Source organism: Neodiprion pinetum, chromosome 6 (assembly GCF_021155775.2).
Source record: "Neodiprion pinetum isolate iyNeoPine1 chromosome 6, iyNeoPine1.2, whole genome shotgun sequence".
Taxonomy (NCBI): Eukaryota; Metazoa; Arthropoda; class Insecta; order Hymenoptera; family Diprionidae; genus Neodiprion; species Neodiprion pinetum.
In genome coordinates this window covers 9,226,099-9,246,337 of record NC_060237.1, presented here as the reverse complement: position 1 = coordinate 9,246,337, position 20,239 = coordinate 9,226,099, and the positions used below count along the sequence as shown (strand labels likewise).

Genomic DNA, 20,239 nt, shown 5'->3' with positions numbered 1-20,239 from the left:
TCAAGAGAATTGAATTAATTTTCTCATTTATTCGAACGGAATTTAGTTGACAGATAAATCGAGATATTTTATACGAATTGAAAGAAGCCACTGAAAAATCAACCGAAGTTTACAAACTTTACTCGAACGGTTGTTCGATTAACGCGGATTAACCGAATCTGAAGGGACATACGGGCCGTCTCTCAGATTCTTATCGCCTGAAAATCGATGCAGAGAATCACTGTATAGGCGGGTATGCGGTGCAATGCAATGCAAGAAGTGTAAGCACACGTGTTGAACGGTGAAGCACAGCAGTATTTCGCGAATTACACGACAACGAATCAAATAAGAAACGTCGTCTCCTCTGTATACGCAGGTTGTAACCTCGGTAAGTGGTAGACACATATAATAGTGTAACAGTAGCCGGCCGGCTCTCCTGTTCACCTACTTCAATAATTCTAACGAGATTAATATCAATTAAATCATCGCGAATGTTGATATTGCATTCTCCAATCTCGTGTAATAATTGAAACTGCGTAATTACGCCCAGTTATACACATGCGGGATACACGCGGATAGCAAACTCTAATAGTCACCGCGTGCATTTGCCATCTCTCCATTTCCATCATCGACATACGTCGTCTACACCCGTGTATGTATGCAGAGTATATATCGTATGCATAACGCACACTCGTCACGCCCAAATTGACTGCCGTATTATGACTGAGATTTTTAATTGATTGAAATGCGTGTAGTTGGTTAATTACGATGACTGGGTTTCGCTGTTAATTTTTATTTTTTCAACCACCCGGATACTAACCCGATGAATTCTGAAGCCTCGAGATTTTTAGATTACTCGATAAAGTATAACATAACGAAGAGAATAACCTGTTTTATGTAATAGAGCGGCGCATGATTGTGCTCATGCATAGAAGTACGACATGGTAGGTATGTAAGGCATAGTCGCATATACATGTGTGTGTACGTACGTATGTATGGCACGAGAGGCAGGAACGTCGATATTTATTGCCAAACATCGGGTGAATGTAAAATTCAGTTTTCAATCTAAATGCACTCGTATTGGCCAAGGGGTTCTCTCTTCTGGCGTGCACGCGCCTTGAATAAAATGTTTATTGTGCATTAAAATGAGCCACCCTATTGGCTCCTCGATCTTAAGGTCCGATCCTACTGGCTGATTTTACGCTCTAGGCGAAAGTAAGATTGGATAACTTTGCGTGTGCGCGGTTGAGTTTTATACAAGATACATTATTATGTATTTAATACGATTCGTTTTAGATAAAGGGGCCTCTTTCCTTCCTTCCTTCCTCCCTCCCTCTTGCTTCTCCGCCCTCGTCCCCTGATCCTCCTCTTCTCTTTCTTCTTGATTTATGCTCCTGGGATCGGATGGCGGAGATCAGTTTTCATCCAAAGGAATTTCGCACTCTTCTCCCATCGTTCAAATATCTTTCCTTACTAGTCCAAACGTTTCATTTATTTATTTATTTTTCTTTATTCTTAGGTATAGATTTTTCATATTTCTTTTTGTCAGTAAATAAATACCACGCTAACTAAATGTTTGAAAAAATGTGGTACCTGATTCGAAGCCGTGCATATTATTCTTTCCTTTGCCACTTTATTTCTGATAGAAAATGAATGCGAAAAATTTTTGGCAAAAATTATTACAGCCGTGTTGAGTGAAGATTGAATCTGAATAATCTCACTTCAGGATCAAAACTGACAAGTCATAAGAATATGAAAAAATCGAAAGAATGAAACAAAAGTCTCCGGCCAACAGCAGCCGAATATAATTACACACTTTTCGTCGTTCGTTTTTAGAATCTTCGTTGTGGAGCTGGCCCCGATATTCGCGTCCGCGTCGCGTCGCCTCGCGTCTTGCGGTTTGAATTTAATTAAATATTCTTAGTGGTTGAGCGCAGTCGACTTATCGAACGTAAGGCAATTTAGGCCGTTTCCTCTTTTTGCATTTGTTCCTTCTCATTCACGTTTTTTTTTTTTTTTTTTTTATTTGCTGTAACGAATTAAACGCTTTCGACGCTCTCTTCTCACCGTCCAAACTCCCGAAGAATTCCCGCGGATCACGAACGCGCCTCAATGCAGCTTCGTTCCGTGAAATAAGAAAAAAAAAAGGTGAAACTGTTTTATCGTCGGTCGGTAAAAACATTGACTGGCATTATCGACTCAGCAGTACCGACCGAGCGAAACCCGTTCGTTTCCCGTCGAACCTAGATCATTACATTCCGGCACCTGCGATCCGTCGGGTTGTTTCAACGTTTCCGCACCTAAAGCCGCGTCGGCCTCATGCAAACCTTATGGACTCGTCGACGCGGTGCCTGTCCATAGTTGAAACGGAGCTGGGGGGGGGGGGGGGGGGGTAGGACGGGACTCAATTACATTAACACTAATGTTATTAGCGCGGCGGCTGGAGGAGGATTGTTTTTGCCACGTGTGTCACTCCAGACTGGCCGTGTGCACACTCCTTCGCTCTTGGTCTGTCCGGACTGAATTTTGCAGACGGCATTTGAGTGCATTAGCAGATTTAAACATTTCGTTTTTCCTTCCTTTCCTTTCCTTTCCGTTTCTTTCGGTGGCTCTCTTTTTGGGAGAAGTTTTTTTTTATGTTGATTTGAATCCTTTTGCCGAGCTTCTCGGTTCACGTTTTTGCAATTTTTATCTGCAGACGGAAAGGATTTTGGAGAGCGTGGCTGGAGGGAGGAAAGGCACCGCCTTTTTTTTTTTTTTTTTCTTTTTTCAGATACCCAGGGATTTTAATGGTCCACGTTATTATGCGAGTTTTCGGCACCGCGAACGCACGCGAGCCCGCTAAACTTTTCAACGACAATGGAAAGTCGCTTAACTGGATTTCGCGGTGTAGTACCGTTAGTCATTTCAGTTTTTCAAGCCTCGGAAGTTTTTTAACCAAAGAAAAATAGTCCCCGCTTCGCATCCTGAACGATTTGTGGAACAACGACGTTATGAAATTTAGGAAATAAAGTCAAGCTCGCATTCTGCTGGATCTGCGATTATCATTTCTTCGACAAATTTCGTTGAAATCGAAACAATGCGAATTTCACTTTCGGCAATTTTTTATGAGCAACAATTCCGTGATGCGGACCCAAATTAATAATTGCAACCTTAATACATTCGGGAAAAAATTCTTTTGGATTTTTTTCTAAACAAAAAGATTCTGTTCGAATATTAACCTATAAAATAATTTGCTGACTTATGTAAGCGAGAAAATTTCATTTGATTCAACTGAAATTAATCTCTAACCAATGAATTTTCCTTTTGAGGAAGAAAATGTTCCAATAGGTTTATATTAAAATAGATATTTTTCTGGGCGTCTAAGGAACAGAATCTTTGGTCAGAATCAATATTTCGTCTAATTGATTATCGTGAAAAAAAGTGGTACGTGAAACAGCAATTTCGAATTTTCCTCACAACTGTTTGGTTAGAAATTGAAACTGTTGATCGAGGATTAATGAAAGGGTTCGAGTTATGCCGTGATTCCGGTTTCAAACCGGGTACTCGATGCTTTTCCCGTGTAATTAATTTTTGACACGTGATACGAAAAATACGAAAATCCGTTGTTCACACACGCGTGTGCGTGTTTGTTTTTTCTTTTTTTTTTCTTTTTTTCGTTTAGTTTGTTTTATAATCACAATATCTTCCCAATCTCATCGACGCCACTCGTCGATTGACGGGTTTCACGGTAACTCGTAATTATAACGTCACGATCAATGTCCGTTTTGACGTGTATAACGGGGACGGCGAATCTCAACGCCGCAGCATATGCGGCGACAAATTTTCACCCGTGATACGAAACGCTTTCGGATTATATTACTATTAATCTGCGGCCGCAGTTGCAGCTGGAGTAATTTTCAAATTCGCCTCAATTGCGGTTGACAGATTTTTTTTTTATTAAAGATAGAAAACTGTTGATGTTACTTTTGCTTATCTATTCGATCGGCAAATAGGTTTTATTCGAAATTCTTTATCATGACACTGAAAAGTTTGTACACTTTTTCGATCTTGATTAAGCAGCAAAATTTCGCCGCTACCTTTTTTTACTTTGATCGATTTTTTGTGAGAATTACAAAGACCGGCTGATTTCTAGTTGTAAAATGCATAAAAAATCATTGCAATTTTTTTCTCATTCGCTACGCGAATTGAGTTGCCTGTTCGATAAGAATCTATATAACGTAATTGCAATTTACGCTCTGATCCGTGCAAAATTCTTTTCCACTCTCTGTGCAGTGCTTCAGTACCTTGGTATCCTTCTAAGGATGCCTGGGAGGTACAGTCAGGTTAAAAATGTGTCGAAATAAAAACGTAACAACACAAACGTTTTAAAAGTCTTACCGAAGTTTACCGATTAGAATCAGACTAAAAAAGTCTGCCTGATCGAGAGCAAAATTTCAAAGTACTTAATTTCAGTTGTAAGTACCAATTTTTATGAAAAATGTTAGAAAAATTACATTGTTCTACTTTTCTTAGCTGCAAAAATGCTAAGACTCGTTTGATTTTAAAGAAAAATAGCTTATTTTATTTGTAAATGATTGTCTCTCAGAAATCGTTCAACGTTGATTTTTTTAAAACCTTTACAATTTTCATACGATCAACTAACGATTGGGTCAGAAATACGTTATTGATTCCCGAAATCCAACTCGAGCGGTTTGTGAATAATTCATTTCAGAATAAGATGAGTAATATTGCATATCGGTCACAAAAACAGGACAATGAATACGAATTTTTCGGTGAAAAAATATCAGAACAATGTAAAGTATTTACAGTTAAAAGTTGAAATTTTCGAATTTTTCCCTGTACGCCACAAGAACTTTTTAGTTAAAGGCAACTCAATTGGCCTCAGCTAAACTTTTGTACTCGATTGTACATTCCAAACATTCTCAAGTATCACTTGATAGATACACCGTTGCGTTTACAGTCCCGGCTAAAAAGGGTCTGTTAAAATGTTGCACCCTTTCAGGCGGATATATATAATATATATATATATATGAGAATAAAGCTTCCCCTGTACAAACTCGGTGTCTAAAAACTCTTTCGTTTTGCCTCCATCAGCTCTGAACCAGTTTCGAGAAGCTGCCGTATTTTCGCTGTTTTTTCCAACGTGTAGGACGTATAGAATCATGGATAAAATTTGCACTTATGTATTAACCGAGTTAAAAGCGTCCTTTCGAAAAAAGATTCTGTTCAGAAAATTTTCTCGACAGTGTCATCGGTCTTTTCGTAAAAATCGAACATTAAATTACGCTCATCAGAAAATAACGATCAAGGTGCTACAAGAAAAGTCTTGTTTGAATTCATCAAAGTGTACCACTCTCCGTATCAGTCACTTTATTTTGTCACGTCTAAGAATGAATAATAGAGTAAAATTATTGAGATAGACAGACGATTATCGGATATACGCACACATTTTTCATCGTTCAGTTATTTTTTGCCATACATGAAACTCGTTGACGAACATTTGGGTAAGATGTTTCAACAGAGAACAGTTCCCACGATCTTCGCTGTATCTCGTGTAAGAAAAATGTTTACATATCTACGCACGCTTGACGCACGTAGACATTTTTATTTCACCCGAAGTTGATTTTATGGTCCCATGAACGCGCGAACGCGCACATGTCGCCAATTTTATCCAACTTTTTTGCGATTGTCAGTGCCGGATGTCCTTCATTACGGTCATAAACTCTGCGCATCATATTTTCTTTGATGTTGGTAGCGCGAGCAGCGCCGCGTCTCGCAGATGAGCCAGATGCTCCCGCGATTTTCAGACGTCGATGTGCTTGTTCTACACGTGTACGTGTTACGTTATGCATACGCTTAACCGTTTCCTCTTGTAACCAAACTCTGCTTCGACACAATTAACTCTGTTACTGTTTCGTCGCGAAAAGTATAACTCTGCCATCTCTCAAGCCGCGAATCACGAATGTAGGGTTTTGTCTCTTGATTAAAGTAATCAATCTACGACGTATCTGCTTGTATAAATACATAATTAACGAAATTTTCGTGCGTCTGGACCTTGTAAACTAGTTTGCTCGTTATATTTAGATTTTTAAAGATATTCTTTATTTCAAGCAACACGAGTCAAATGAATCTTTGCTTCTTTAATAAATAGCGTTCAAGCTGGTCGAAACTGACAAATTAACGCATCGGTGGATATGCGGTTGTGCATCTGAATTTTCATGTCGAATGAGATGCTTGATTTCGGAAATTTAACCGGTCCATGCATTTTCGAGTTCAGGCTCGAGAATTTGAATTCTTCAACGCTGCAGTATTCACCGTTTTAAATTAATCGAGATTAATTCTGTTAACCTGTCGCAACATAGATCAAACACAGTAACAATTGCTTCCCAAAAACATGAAAAACCATATCTCTACCATCAGTCTATAATATATGTTCGTACGACAGACATTTTTTCACATTTAATAGCGAATCGTTGTTCTATCCCTCCAGCTTCTTGTCGGGAAATCTAAAAAGAGAGAATACAAGATGAGACGACGTTTCCAACAAATCAAATCTTGTACTTACTCCCAATTACTACAGAACCCTGTTTCCGTTTATAATAATTGTTTAAAGAAAGAGACAGAGAAAAGGGGTTTGAAAGTCGGAAGCTTACGATTAGTTTGACCGCAGCTGATACGTATTATTAGGCGCGTGATACGTGTGTGCCCGTATCATCGGGGTTCGGGATGGTGGTCGTACTTAAGACTCGGTTAATTATTTTCTTAAAATTGCATTCCGATCCGATAGGAACCTTCTGCAGGCAATATGAGAAGGCAGCGGGCTAGCATGGCAATCTCCTTCCATCCAATATCCGAGTTTTTTGACAGCAATTTCGGTCACGTCCGATAATATATCTGGATCATTAATATAAAGCCTCCCCACCGCCCCTTCTCTCCTCTTCGGCTCTCTCGACGCGACGGGGGCCGAGGAGGAGGACGGGTGACGGGGAAATTGCTTTTCAATCCCCGGCTGCCCCTAGCCACCTTCTCCCTACCGAAAACCCCTCTTACCACCGCCCACACTCCCTACGATCGAGACCGGACCAGATATCATCCTCATTCTACACATATCGTTATTCCCGAATCGAACCTTCCGATACACGCGTCGTTGCCGTCCGCTTTTATAGGCACTACCGGGGATCTCGTTTCTCGCGATTATAACCGGGATGACTTTTCGGCATATTTAATGCAATTTTTAGGAGAGTTTGTAAAAATTTGACGTATTGCTATTCGAAACGTTTGTTGTTGGTGTGTTTTTTTTTTCTCAAACATTTTGCCGAAATCTTATCTTTCATGGCTTTTATATCGAGAAGATTCAATTTCTATGGAAAATAAATTTGACAGGGTTCGAGAAGAAACTCTTTTTCCTCGCAATATTTTATCCTTTGGGATTGTTGAAATTCCTTGCAAGCGTTGTCGAGGTTTGTTGGTGATTTTTAAATGATCTCAATTCACGAATTCCGATTTGTCTCTTGCGACAATGAACCCCGAAGAATATACTCAACTGCGAGGTGATCCATAGTCAGTATACACTGAGAGAAATTTTTATTTCCGGTTACCGCTCAGTCCTTGACTATTTTCATTTTTTACCACAATCGAAAAATATAGTTCTAGGTAGAAAATGAAAATTAGTTTTCTAGCCGTTACCGGAAAGTCGGGTATCCGTTACCATTCTTTCTCATTACGATCACTGTTGCTATATTTTCTTGTAACTGTAGAGAAAATTTAATGCTTGTGCAAGAATAAATTGACGTTAAAGCCTTGTTTAACTGAAAAAGTAGAGTAAACCCTCAGAAACTGATTTTGCGTTGCAAACAATATTCAAGCAGTTTTTTCAACGATACCTGTTTTACTGAATTTTTCTAGTTACTATAGCAAATGAAATTTTTCCCACTGTATATATGACACAAGCGTGTAAAAAGAGAGCGAGCAGTATAATCAACGTCACGATAGCTCGTCCTGTTTAGGGAAAGCGCATCTCGGGTCATAATTGTTCCAGTCGAACTTGCGTGAAATGAGAGAACCGACTGTAGACGAGGGGCGGCGTCGCGTCGTGTGACTTACACGGCATAACATGTGCATACCTACACATGCCCGTGTATGTTCTTCACACAGATGCCTAAAGGCGGTGGGTATAGCGTATGGCGGTACACCCTCTATAAAGAAGAGCTTCTCCTTTTCTACCTCCCTCCATCCCCCTCTCGATCAGATAAAAAATGTATTATGGCCACCATGATGGAGGACGAATACCTCCGACAGAAACCCGGTAGTAGGTACGGCGGTAACATTTCTTCCTGTTTTTATAACGCCGTGCCTGATTCCATCATTTTCATACGAAACACGGATTGCCCCCGTCTCTTCTCTTTTACCGCGAAGCTCACACTTTACCTTATTCGAACTTTGATGCAGGGCTGCGATCTAAGGAAATAAGTTCGTTGCAACCGTCGCAGGTTGCGTTACCAGCGAAAAGTGTTAAACGGCATAATATTCGAACGTTTCATTCCAAGAATTTACTCAGGTTCATAAACCGTTTCATCAGTTTTGTGTCTACGGTAGATGGCGGATCGACTCGTGTAAAGCTACCTGTTGGTGCGAATTTTAGCTCGGTAAAACGGACACGAGGCTGAAGATAGCAGCCAGAATTAGCAGCTGAACTTTCTAATGTTCGTTCGAATAAGGTAGTGAATTTTTACAATGCATAAAAATCAATTTTTAGCCACATTTTGTAGAAAATTTTCTCGCGGTAAAACAATATTTCGTTGTAAGTATCAAAATCAATGAAAAAATTGTTTCAAAATCGCAAAAAAAATCGTATCGAATAAAATAGACTTATAAATACAAAATCTCAATTTTACTTTAGTGAATTTAACAAGTAATACTTTACTCATGGTATTATCAAAATATTGAATAACCTCTGGTAGATTCATTCGTTAAATCTATTCGGTGAATAAAGATTAGTAAAATTTACGAAATCACGAGAGCTACTAATTGATTACCTCTATCAAATGATATGTTACATCGTGCATCTATAATTTGTTTTTATTGAAGTGGCAAAACACTCTCTGTAACGCGTTAAAAATCCCTTCTCGAATACAGACGTGTGTCAATTCACAATGGCATATCTCTTTGTCATTGTTCGATGTGGCATTAAATTCATGTAGCATAAAATACAATAGAACGATAATGTTTTTAGTTACAACAATCAGATAATCATTTTTCAATACTTACAAAATGATGTAAATGATTTCAGATCCGATTTCGCAATCGCCACAGAATCTATGGGTTTCTGGTGACCTAACTTTCATCAAACATTAGTGAAACATTTTTCTTTCTGCGCACTATGAATATAAAATTAACTAAAAATTTTAGTTGTGTAAAAATAATGTTCGGTCGGATGTATGTTGACCCTGAATTTTCATTGCCAGGACCAAATTTTGGTCACTACGACGAATTTTTATTCCGAGTGTATTCCGTCAAAAGCATGGTAGTAGAAGAAAAGACGGGATTTTTATCAAGTGTCTTTGGATTTCAAAGCAGTGTAACGCGGCCTCCTTAAACTCCAAAACCCGAACGCCAGTAGTTCAGGATTTTTAAACTCCTACTACCACGTTCCAGCTTCTGTTCCTAACTAAAAATTTGATCATCGGCTGCCTAATCGCAGACTTGCCAACCGACACCTGAGGCGCTTACATCTCCAAGAGGGAAATATCGAAGGTTTATTTAAATCGAGGGTGGGAGCGGTGCATGGAAGCCGTATGGGTATTTTTGCGAGCGAAATGGTGGAATCTCGTCGACGGTAAGGTAAAACGGTAAGGCTTCATCGGTTTTCCCTGTCACACGGGCAGGCTTACGTACACGTGTACTCAAGAGGCGAAAGAATCGACTCGTCAAGAAGAGCGTGGATATAACTGACCGGGACAGAGCGGGTGTATGTACAGAGTCTCGAAATCGGATTACCAGCTTTCCTCTTGCCCTGCAGCAGGGTGGGTATTGTGTATCGAAAATACTTGAATACCTCCGAACCCCTCGGCATGTCAAGACCGTCGGTCTGATCGTGGGCGAAGCTAGTTGCTCACGGAGATGCTCGTGGATCTGAAGAGGTGAGAGACCGTAAAAAATACTTGGCTGTAGCCGGGACGAGGAAGGACAAGGGAGGACAAGGTAGGGGCAGGACACCGGCCTTGCGTCCTTGCTGCTAGATGGCTGACAGAAGCCATGCGCATCAGAATCCACCTACTTAAGCACGGATAAAATTACCCCCGGTAACGCTTCTGTCTTTCTTACACCCCGCTCGCTTCAATGCTGCCGCCACGCCGCGCACGCCAGACCGAACTTCGTCCATCTCTGCTCCGGGCTTCGGGGTAAATAACTTACCAGTCTACTGGAAAGTATCCGCCAGGGGTTCTCGGCGCGTCTTTGCCTTATTCCAACTCTCTTCGATTCTGGTTATGACGTTTTACTGGCAAATCCGACAAATTTCGCTCCAGAAGTATCGACGTTTTTTGGAAAAAACATTGTACCTCGAAGAGGTGCACGGAAATGTTGAATGAAAATAGATTTATAGCATGTGGTTTGATCGCGAGGAAGAAAAAACTGACTTGGGTGTATTTTAAGTTTAGTTTCCGATCGTCAATTTGGTACGTCAGAAAAGAGTGGAGGTTGAGAAAACGTTGGATCGAAGAGGTTAGGCACCAGTGACGTCACAAGTGCCGTCGCGAATCAAAGGTGTTGTTGAAATCGCGCGGGATATTTGAACAGTAATAAATTGCTTTCATCGCGGTCGAAGAAACGTAGTGTATACGTTATCTTTTCACTGTTGAGAAACATTTTCAAATGCAAAAAAGAATCTTTTACGCCCTGCAACAACGAACGTATGAAAATATTTTAACGATGATTCGGATTTGGAGTTGCGACGTGACTTGTACGTCGAGTTGTTTGAATATTGAAGGTGTTTGGACCGACCGAATCATCTGCAATGCAATTGCGAAACGAGTTGGGTTTTTTGCAAATACAAACAAGCCGCATTACGAGCTGAGAAAACGAGGCTACCGCGATGAACGTCACGAGGGAGATAGCAAAAATACCGCAGACACGCAGCGCTCGAACAAAGCCACCAGATATGATTCCGCCTAATCACCAACTTCCTATGCGGGTATTTGGTCGGCTGGAATATGTTTAAGTCCGCTGTCCTTCGTTATATATCGCGCAGCTGGCTTATTTTACATTCCGGGTGACCGGGTTGTTTTGTTTTATTTTTTGTTAATGACGCATGAAATATTTAAGCCCTCTTTTCCGTCTCCGTTATCGCGGAGCTACCTGTGCACTGCTATATTAATGCATGCGCGTGTGCGTGTGTGTGTTCATGCATCGCTCATTCCGTAATACCCTTTCTTTAATTCTGTTACAGGCGCGCCTGTCACGTCAGCAGAACAGAACCGGTGAGTGAATATCTCAACGGCATGCAAAGCAATTGTAAACGTATCCCTTATTTGATCGGGATTGTTTGACTTGCCGAGCTTTTCAAAATCTCTCTTTTACCCTTTCTTAGAAAATGTGTAAACCTCGAAACAAGTAACCGCTCATGTATTCAAGTAAGTCAAACATCAAAAGAGCTGGAGTATGGAAGACTGACCGATTATCAGGGTTTGCTACGGCATTGTTGACCGAGTCTTTTACCACTTTCTTTTTCTACATCGAGGGCTTCTCGACTATCCTTAGTTCTCTGTATGAAAAATACATTCGAAAGGCGCCGGTATCGCTCGAAAAATTATTTATTAGGAAGACAACAACGATGCCGTGACAAGTATCGCAGTACTCGTCAGCGATTGGAGAGTCGTGAGATCTCTTGAATTTCTCATATCGCATGTTTTTGCGTCAAGGTAGAAAATGATCTTGATTCTCGGATGTACGGGGAAGTGTTTAAGAGTCAAGAAACTTGACTTTGGTATCGTTGGGAGGAAAAAAAGATAAGCATGTCTTTAGCGACATCCCGTGGGCACGAGGTTATCGGAAGAAAAAGGCGGAAATAAAGGAAACAAAAAAAAAAAAAAAAGAAACAAGATTGAAACGCGGGGCGGTATCGCACCTGCGCATAAATTGTAACTTACCTGTGAAAGATCGTACATTATACACACCGTATAATGAAAATGCGAATAACAACGATAGCGGCGGATTCAGGGGCGTGCCGTGCCATACTGGCCGCGTACGTATGCAGTAAAGGGGAAAGCAAGACCCCGTTAACTTGGAGCTCTGATTACATAGCAACTGTAGCGCATAACCGCCGCGCGTCTGTCTTTCTCAAAGACCAATTTCCGGGAGTCGATATGCATATTTACATGCACCCACATACATATATTACACATTATACAGAGGTCATGGGTATGTAGGATGTAGTCAACCTGGTGTACGACAGCACTGCGAGTTTCTCGTTATACGGGACCGAGGAAAATTTCCATATCTCGGTAATTGTAATTCACCGCATTCGTTATTTACAGACACGTTGCACACACGCTGCGCTACGTGTGTAACTATCAAAATGTCACCGCACACAGGCACGTGCCGAGGAGTCGTACACCGATCGAGAGTCGACACTCTTTACCTCCGTCATTCCGACGGCTAGATACGCTGTGCTTGCGGGTATTTATATTTATAGACTTGTTCTAATTAAAACGGAGCAAAGGTGAAAGAGGTCCTCGGGTTTTGATCGGGGTGAAGAGGTTTGGCGGTAACTCGCCGTTCCTCCGCGTGCACCTTGATTATGCACTTATCGACCTTTTTTTCCACCGACAACACACTTCGCTTCCCGCAGTTTCGGGCAGGGCTTTTTTCAAGCCGTTGGCCGTGAACGCTTGCCACATCACGAATATTCGACTTTATCGCCGGGCGATCTTTCCGTGGGCAGACAGTGGGACTTGATCGGTACATTCACCCTTGCGAGCTTCTGATTGCGCTCAACGCGTCCCACCGCCGTTCGCGAACGCTGATTGACACTTGTTCCTGTCTGGCAACGCCAGTGCCGGTTGAATTTCCGTCGTCTCGGATCGGGTGAGTAAAGTGAAATTTACGCGTGTCGGGATGTGTTGGATCTGAAAAATGGATGTGCACAATACTTGGGTGTGCGGTAATCGACGTTCGCTGCTGTGTATCTGATGCTTTAACGCCCTCCAACCGATGACGTGACTCTGGATCAGTAACAAATACGCGAGACTCAAATCTAGACTGCTTTTTGAGTTTCTACGTACTTTTTCTCTAGAATTTTTGGTATTATTCAAAGGTTTGAAATCAACCATCTATAGACTGTGTAATTTAGCTCTTTATCGATTCGTCGTCAAAGTTCTGTTCAGGTGTAGTTTTAACGACAGTTTAATAAAGACACTGTGCGAAACAACGGATCCTGCTTGAACTGCCGATATTTTTATTTTTATTCATCGAGAACGATATGTATCTGAAAAAATTGATCAAATTTCACGGCTAAATCGCGCATGAAGTGGGATTCGATAGTTTAATCCTTCGTTAGCGTGTGAATTACTAAATTCGACACGACGACATTGCGATTTTACTTTCCAGCGATACATTCACGCAATTCAAAATAATAATGTTCGTAAAAAGAAATGATTGGAACTGAAATTGAGAGAATTTAAAAACCCCACGTCGAAGATGCCAAGAATGAAGGAACGATTGGCAAGAAAAATAAGTGAAATTTGCGTTACGATCACGGCTGTAAAAGTGATCGAAAACGACGACCTCTGGCGCATTTACGAACGGCTACGTCCCTGGTGGGCAAAGTTCACCGCCTCCTCGTCGGGAATCGAACAGGGATGGCGTAGCGCGAGCCCCGCGACGTCGACATCGTCGCCCTCGAGAGGGAACGAAGGGAGGGAAGAAGGAAGGGAGGCTGTACTTAGTTAGCGGACAATGCGGCCCCTAATGAACAGCCAGGGGCGCCAACCCCCGCCAGACCAACTACAACGGAGCAACCCGAAATGACCGAGTCGCCCTGTAACACACGTATGCAGAACGTGTCGCAGGTGCCGGCAAGTGGAAAACGTCGCGAGCGAACAATCGCCTTTCGTCGATTTCACGCTTTGCCAGTTGCCGGATCATCGAGAAACTCGGGAGTTTTTCTTGCTCGTATGATTTAGCGAACGCTTTTTTTTACAGCTAAATTTTAGCTAGGCACTCTAAGTCCCGACTTCGTTACAGGGACGATAGTCAACGATGGTTGAGAACCGCTGTAAGCCTCCGTGGTTGTAATTGGATTCAATTGTCCCGCGTTAAATCAGTGACTCCTCCTTGTCTCCTTCTTCCCTCCTCTTGCCAGCTCTCTCTCTCTCTCTCTCTTTCTCCCTCTCTCTCCTTCTCTCTCGTCGTCGCTCTTCGCCGATACTATTCGCTTCCCTTCGTCGCTCTGGCGGCTATATCCTTCCTTCCATCACTCGTCACTAGGGCGACAGATCGGGTTTGTCGAACAGGTGAGGCATGGAAGACAACGCCGATTCGATTCTAATGCCAGTGTATTATAATTCCTGATTTACTCTCAAAGTTTATCACGCCTAGGGAACATGTTATTTTCATAACCGTGTTGAACGATTCTGGTAAATGATTCCACCGGATGGTTTATCAACTTTTCCTTACACGTCTTCGAATTTATACTTATCGTTTTTCACCTTACGCACGAATTTTAACGTTCGCAAGAAAGACGTAATAATGCCAGTCGGATAGAGAGATCTATATAGCTTTCAACGGCTCAATAAAAAAAGGAATGAATGTAACCAACAAGAAAAAAAAAAAAAAAACGTCTCGGAAAATAGGCGTCCGATTTTTAAAACGATGCGAAAAATTATTTCGTGATCAGGACATCGGAAGTGCGATGAGTCGGGATAGTGAAAAACCTTTGACTAATTCAAACTTATTGCTTTTTTTCAAAGAGCGAAAACACTGTCGTGCACGCAGGCTTGCCTGATATTAAAATGGATGAAGTGATTGGTACATTTATCAGAAATACAACCGTTTTTATTTAGTTCAATTTCAATCGGTACATTTGACCAGTAGGACAGAGACTTACGGTTTAAATAGATTCGGAACCCTGATTGATTTACCAGTTCGATGTTAAAAAAACGAAGCAATCGTGTGAATTTTATTGAAAACCATTCACAACTAAAGATCCTTTATTTGGATCTGCAATTTTTGATTTTTTTTTTAAATTTATTTCTAGAACCGATTCTTCTAATAAAATTCTTCAATCTTCCAACCTTGACTCAAGTACTTTTGCAATGGACTGCGCGTCGCTGCATGCATCATCAAGATGTTAATTTAGCACGTTTTTGTACCGGAGATGTCGAATAGTTATTTTCAAAACGTGAGCAATTCTTTCTCCGCGTTTTAAACATCGTTGGTACAGCAGTACCTCAAGCGTAGAACCATATCAAATTTGAAAAAAGTGAAAACACCTCGCACCTTAAGTGTGCAGGGTTATTCCGTTGCTGGTAAAACGCGAAGCGTGGATAAAAGGATAAGAAAGATAGGAAAAGAAGCCTCTGACGTTGCGGTTGAAGGTGGGAGAGGAGGCTGCAGCGAAGAGGAGCCATCTGGCCAATTTCACTTCGTACCTACTCTACAATATCCTCGTTGACTAAAAAGATATCGGAACTGTTCTTCAGCCCTGAAACTCCGGCTCCCTGCCGTAGCAGCCACCCTACGCTTCGTAAATACTCGCCACTCTATCTCATTGGTAATATTGTAAACGGTAATTTTACTAATGGCACTGTGCCTCGGTACCTCGTCTCTGTTTTTTGTCTGCTGGCCTGAGTACGGGAAGGAAAGTGAATACGTGCGGTAGGCAGGCATTAATGCGTCATCCCGAAGGGCCGCTTCCTACGATTCCGGGCCTACACTGAAAAAAATTTCATTTCTTACAGCAGCTAGAAAAATTGAGTAAAACAATAATATATACATAATAATAATAATAATAATAAGTAAACCTAATGTTTCATCCTGACTATGAAAAATTGTCAAAACAATTGAGCGACGTTTTGGGTATTTGAGTCAAACCATAGAGTTCACTTTAAAGTCTTACGGAAGAATTAATCTGTATACACGAAAATTGCTGTTAAAAAATTGACGTACACAATTGTATGAAAAGCGTGTGTAATTGGACTGATTTTAGTACGGAAAAGTCGTACGTTTGTGAAGAAAAAAAATAAATAATAATTGGGGTACAGTGGATATTGGAGGTATTTCAATAGATCCAAGACTTGGAGTTAAACGTTATTCCGGTGTATTTCTGTTTACTTATTCAACACCAGACAACAGGCGCGTCGGCATCGAGTGAAGTGAGCGTAGGCAAAAGAATAGTCTTGATCTAAGAAACCCTCGAAATGATATATCTGCGTAATTTATCTGTATATATTTGAAACGTTGCCTGCATACTCGTTTTATCTCCCACAAGTGTTTGCCCAAAGAATTAGTGAGAGAAAAGAAAATCTCGTTTTATCTGCCGCGAAGAATTAGGTTGCCCCGAAATTTATACTCGTGGTAACAGAACGATGCCGTCTTATTGTCGGTTTGAAATATCATTTCTTATACATCCTTGTACAAGGTTTTACAATTTTCAAACCAATCAAAATAAATGCTCGTTTTTCCACAAAATTACAGGAAAGAAAAAAAAAGTGGGGCAATCTTTTTTGAATTAATGTTTTTCCAACGGTATCCTTTTCGTCTTGCGGTTGACTGAGAGCCTGTACATCATGAGGGAATGGGAAGATTCTGATATGAGAGGAGGCGAGTCTCTTGTCTGTTATCTTTTCTTGAGTTTACAATTATCTGTTTATTTATCATAGCCTTGAAAAAAAAAAAGAAAAAAAGAAAGAAAAAAAAACCCGGAGAAAGGAAAATAGGAAGAGGAGAGAAAAAGAGAAGAAACGGCTGAACGCACATGCTTGCCCTAAGTTTACAGTCTCCTAAATTTATGGATATTTGTACAAGGTAGACATCACAAGGTAATCGTTTAAATAAACACGGAGTTTACGGGCTTTGCCGATTGGTAAGAAACATTTCGAAAAATTTACACCACCTAGGAAAAAAAAATATACCATTTTCACAGTTTTCTTTGGAATTGGTGTATAATAATTCAATCACACGTCCGAATACACGTTATTTTTTCTTTTCTTTATTCATTTCGCTTCTTCATGCTCGCGGGCAGTTAAAAATTCAATGATTTCAATCTTTCTAATTTATATTGCAAAGTATAAATAAGTTTTCTATTTCATCGCACTTTCATATTATACGTGCATGCATTTAATTTCGATAGTACAGACGTAATATCAAGCACTTTAACTCTTTTACGATCCTTATCATTAATTAACTCTGTTTAATCGAACGTTTATAACCCAACCCAACGTTCCGAGTCTCTGGAATGACTTGAACGAATGAAATTTAACGAACGCTTAGTTGGGTAGAAAAAAGGCTATCAAGTGTAATCGTCACTTAAATGCTAACGCAAAGAACACTCTGCGAGTATTCAAATCTATTCAACTCGATATTTAGTTTTCTAATGCTCGTGTCGGCATTGCAGCCAGGCAACAGTTTCTCCAACAAAATGATCTTGCCGTGTAAAACTTGGCTTGGTTGAGAGCCTCTGTTCGAACACGGTGGGTTCTCTCTTCGTCTCTCCCTCTTTTTCCTTCTCTCTTTCTCTCCCGATGCGAAGGGTCGCGTCGTCGTCGACGACGGCGAGGACTCACGTATTAAATACAGGCCTCGTTAAAAAATTCTGGAAAGCGAGTCACGATTGGCCGTCGTCTACCTCTACCGATATCTCTGTCGCACCGCTGGTTGACTTTGTGCCGCGGTAATTGACCCTAAAGCAGCAGAGAAATTGGGAGAGGGCTCGCCATTCGGCCAAACTATTCCCCCCTTCCCCCCATTCTTCTTCTTTTTCCCGCAGTCCCCCGATCGTTGTTAAATTCTGTACCGTAATTTGTTTACGCGAGGAACGATCGAGGATTTATCCAATTGTCACGTCGTTTCATCACTCGTCAGTTTTTTCGAACCAGACTTTTTAACTTAAAATTCTAGGCCAGCTATTTATTTGAGGGTACACTGAGAGAAATTTTTAGTTCCGGTTACCGCTCAGTGCGTAACTATTTTCATTTTTTTACCACAATCGAAAAATATAGTTCTAGGTAGAAAATGAAAATTAGTTTTCTAGCCGTTACCGGAAAGTGGTATCCGTTGCTATTCTTTCTCGTTACGATCACTGTTGCTATATTTTCTTGTAACTGTTGAGAAAATTTAACGCTTGTGCAAGAATAAATTGACGTTAAAGCCTTGTTTAACTGAAAAAGTAGAGTAAACCGAAGTAACAGATTTGATTTGCAAAATGGTTAAGCGTATCCCGTTTTTCGTAACCCAAACAATATTCAAGCAGTTTTTTTTAACGATACTTGTTTTACTGAATTTTTCTAGTTACTATAACAAATGAAATTTTTTTCAGTGTAAATTTGCGTTCAATAATGTTGGAAAGTAATAAAAAATGTACTCTCTCAAAGGATAATAGAAAAGAAAAAATCTCACCAACTCTCCACTCGAACAAACACTGTATACTGGAACGCGTTTTGAAGATTGAAAAGAATTGTACAATTACAGTTTTATTCGACATTCGGCAATGATCGATTTTTATTTTTGAATTCTACGTTCCATTTCTTTAATTTCTTCCCCTCTAAATTTGACTTCATTCACGTTGCACGCAATTAGGATCAGGATAATCGTGAAAATCGGCAGAGCCTGAAAATGTTTGCGGAATTCTTTGACACACTTGTCGACAGCGAATGCGGAATTTCGAGTTTCCTAAAAGCATAACAAACGGTAGGTACATAAATTTCGATTTTCCCATTTCCCGAGCGCGAGCGATGCAGCTGGCTGAATATTACGATCGTGAAAATGGTTCAGTCAAGTACGGTATAACGTTTGGCTAATATTCCTATAAGATTAATATAAAAGTTTTCAACCCTTCTCTACGAGCTGTGCACACAGGGAGGGGATAGAGCAGACCAACAATTTCCTCCCGGATCGGGTCGGGTTAGAGTCGGGTTATGAGCTCGCTCAGGATAATTTTATCTATAGCTAAGACCCCGGGATGTCTGGTTTACTACGCCACTTACGCGCCATACCTTGCCTTAACGATTCCAAGCAACTTCGCGCAGCTTTTTCTGCCAATTAACAATTTCACACGAGTCCGGATTAAATTATCACCGAGAAAATTATCAAAGATAATTTTTTTCGAGCGATGAACCTTCACGGGTGTAGAAATCTTTGTGCCGACGCTTATCGACGTGTTTTCGATGCCAATTTTTGAGGCACGAATGTTTGAGTTTTAGTCGTGACGGATTTGTTTTCGTCGAATCATATCGAATCTCAACAGTCGTTTGTTATGACAAATTTACGTAGGACATAATTGTGCGACGATTAACTCTGGAAATTTTGAGGCATTGGATTAGAACAATCCGGAACATTGAATCTTTTCGAAATTTCAATCCGCAACCAAACTCTCAACGGTTATTTATTTGTTATTACCTTTTATTTCTGCTACACAATGCGAGACGGTGGAAATAATTGCGTCGTTACGAAGTATCTGAAATGAAAAATGGAAGTCGCGTAATTTCGTGAATTCTTCATGTTTGAATATATTTAAACACCCTGCCTCTTTCTAACACTTGTAGCTCAAGTTCTTCTTCGCCCCAGTTTTCTATCGTCCCTCTAATTTTCACCGTAGATTTACAGTTTGCAGTCTGGAATGTGATATTATAATACTCGAAAACGACGAAAGATGGATAAATTAGGCACGTGTAATTAAATGCGCGTATACTTCGTCACGTTAGATTGGAGCGTGCAGCGTCGCTAATATCGGGCAAGAGTTTATATTTCCATCAGCAGTCCGTGAATAATTATCATTCACAACGGTGTTATTTCGTCGAACGAAAATTCCAGAGGTGGGTAAAAATTTAGCCACGCATTAGATGCGCGATTATTCGCCGTGGCGGTGTTTATTATTCTGAATTAAAAGAAGAAAAAAGTCGTGGCTAATCCAAAATCTCGCAGCTGAAATACGGAATCAAACCGTCATTTATCCTAAGATTCTAGTAAAACGGGTATCGTTATGATAAAGGTTAAAATATTAGTTAAGTTGAAAAAAAATGCGGAACAATGGGTAAAAATTTAG

General features: G+C 40.6%; 1 protein-coding gene across 5 annotated transcripts in view; it reads left to right on the top strand.

Annotated features, from left to right (window-relative positions):
- The window catches only part of LOC124220825 (LIM domain only protein 3-like), a 111,351-nt gene that overhangs the window by 37,831 nt on the left and 53,281 nt on the right, over nucleotides 1-20,239 (top strand). For 3 of the 5 annotated variants that reach the window (XM_046630140.2, XM_046630138.2, XM_046630141.2), the window contains one exon: nucleotides 11,429-11,459. The exons of the other annotated variants lie outside the window; for them this stretch is intronic. In XM_046630140.2, coding sequence (XP_046486096.1) covers nucleotides 11,429-11,459 — 31 coding nt within the window. The remainder of the gene's footprint in view (nucleotides 1-11,428; nucleotides 11,460-20,239) is intronic. 5 annotated transcript variants of the gene reach the window in all.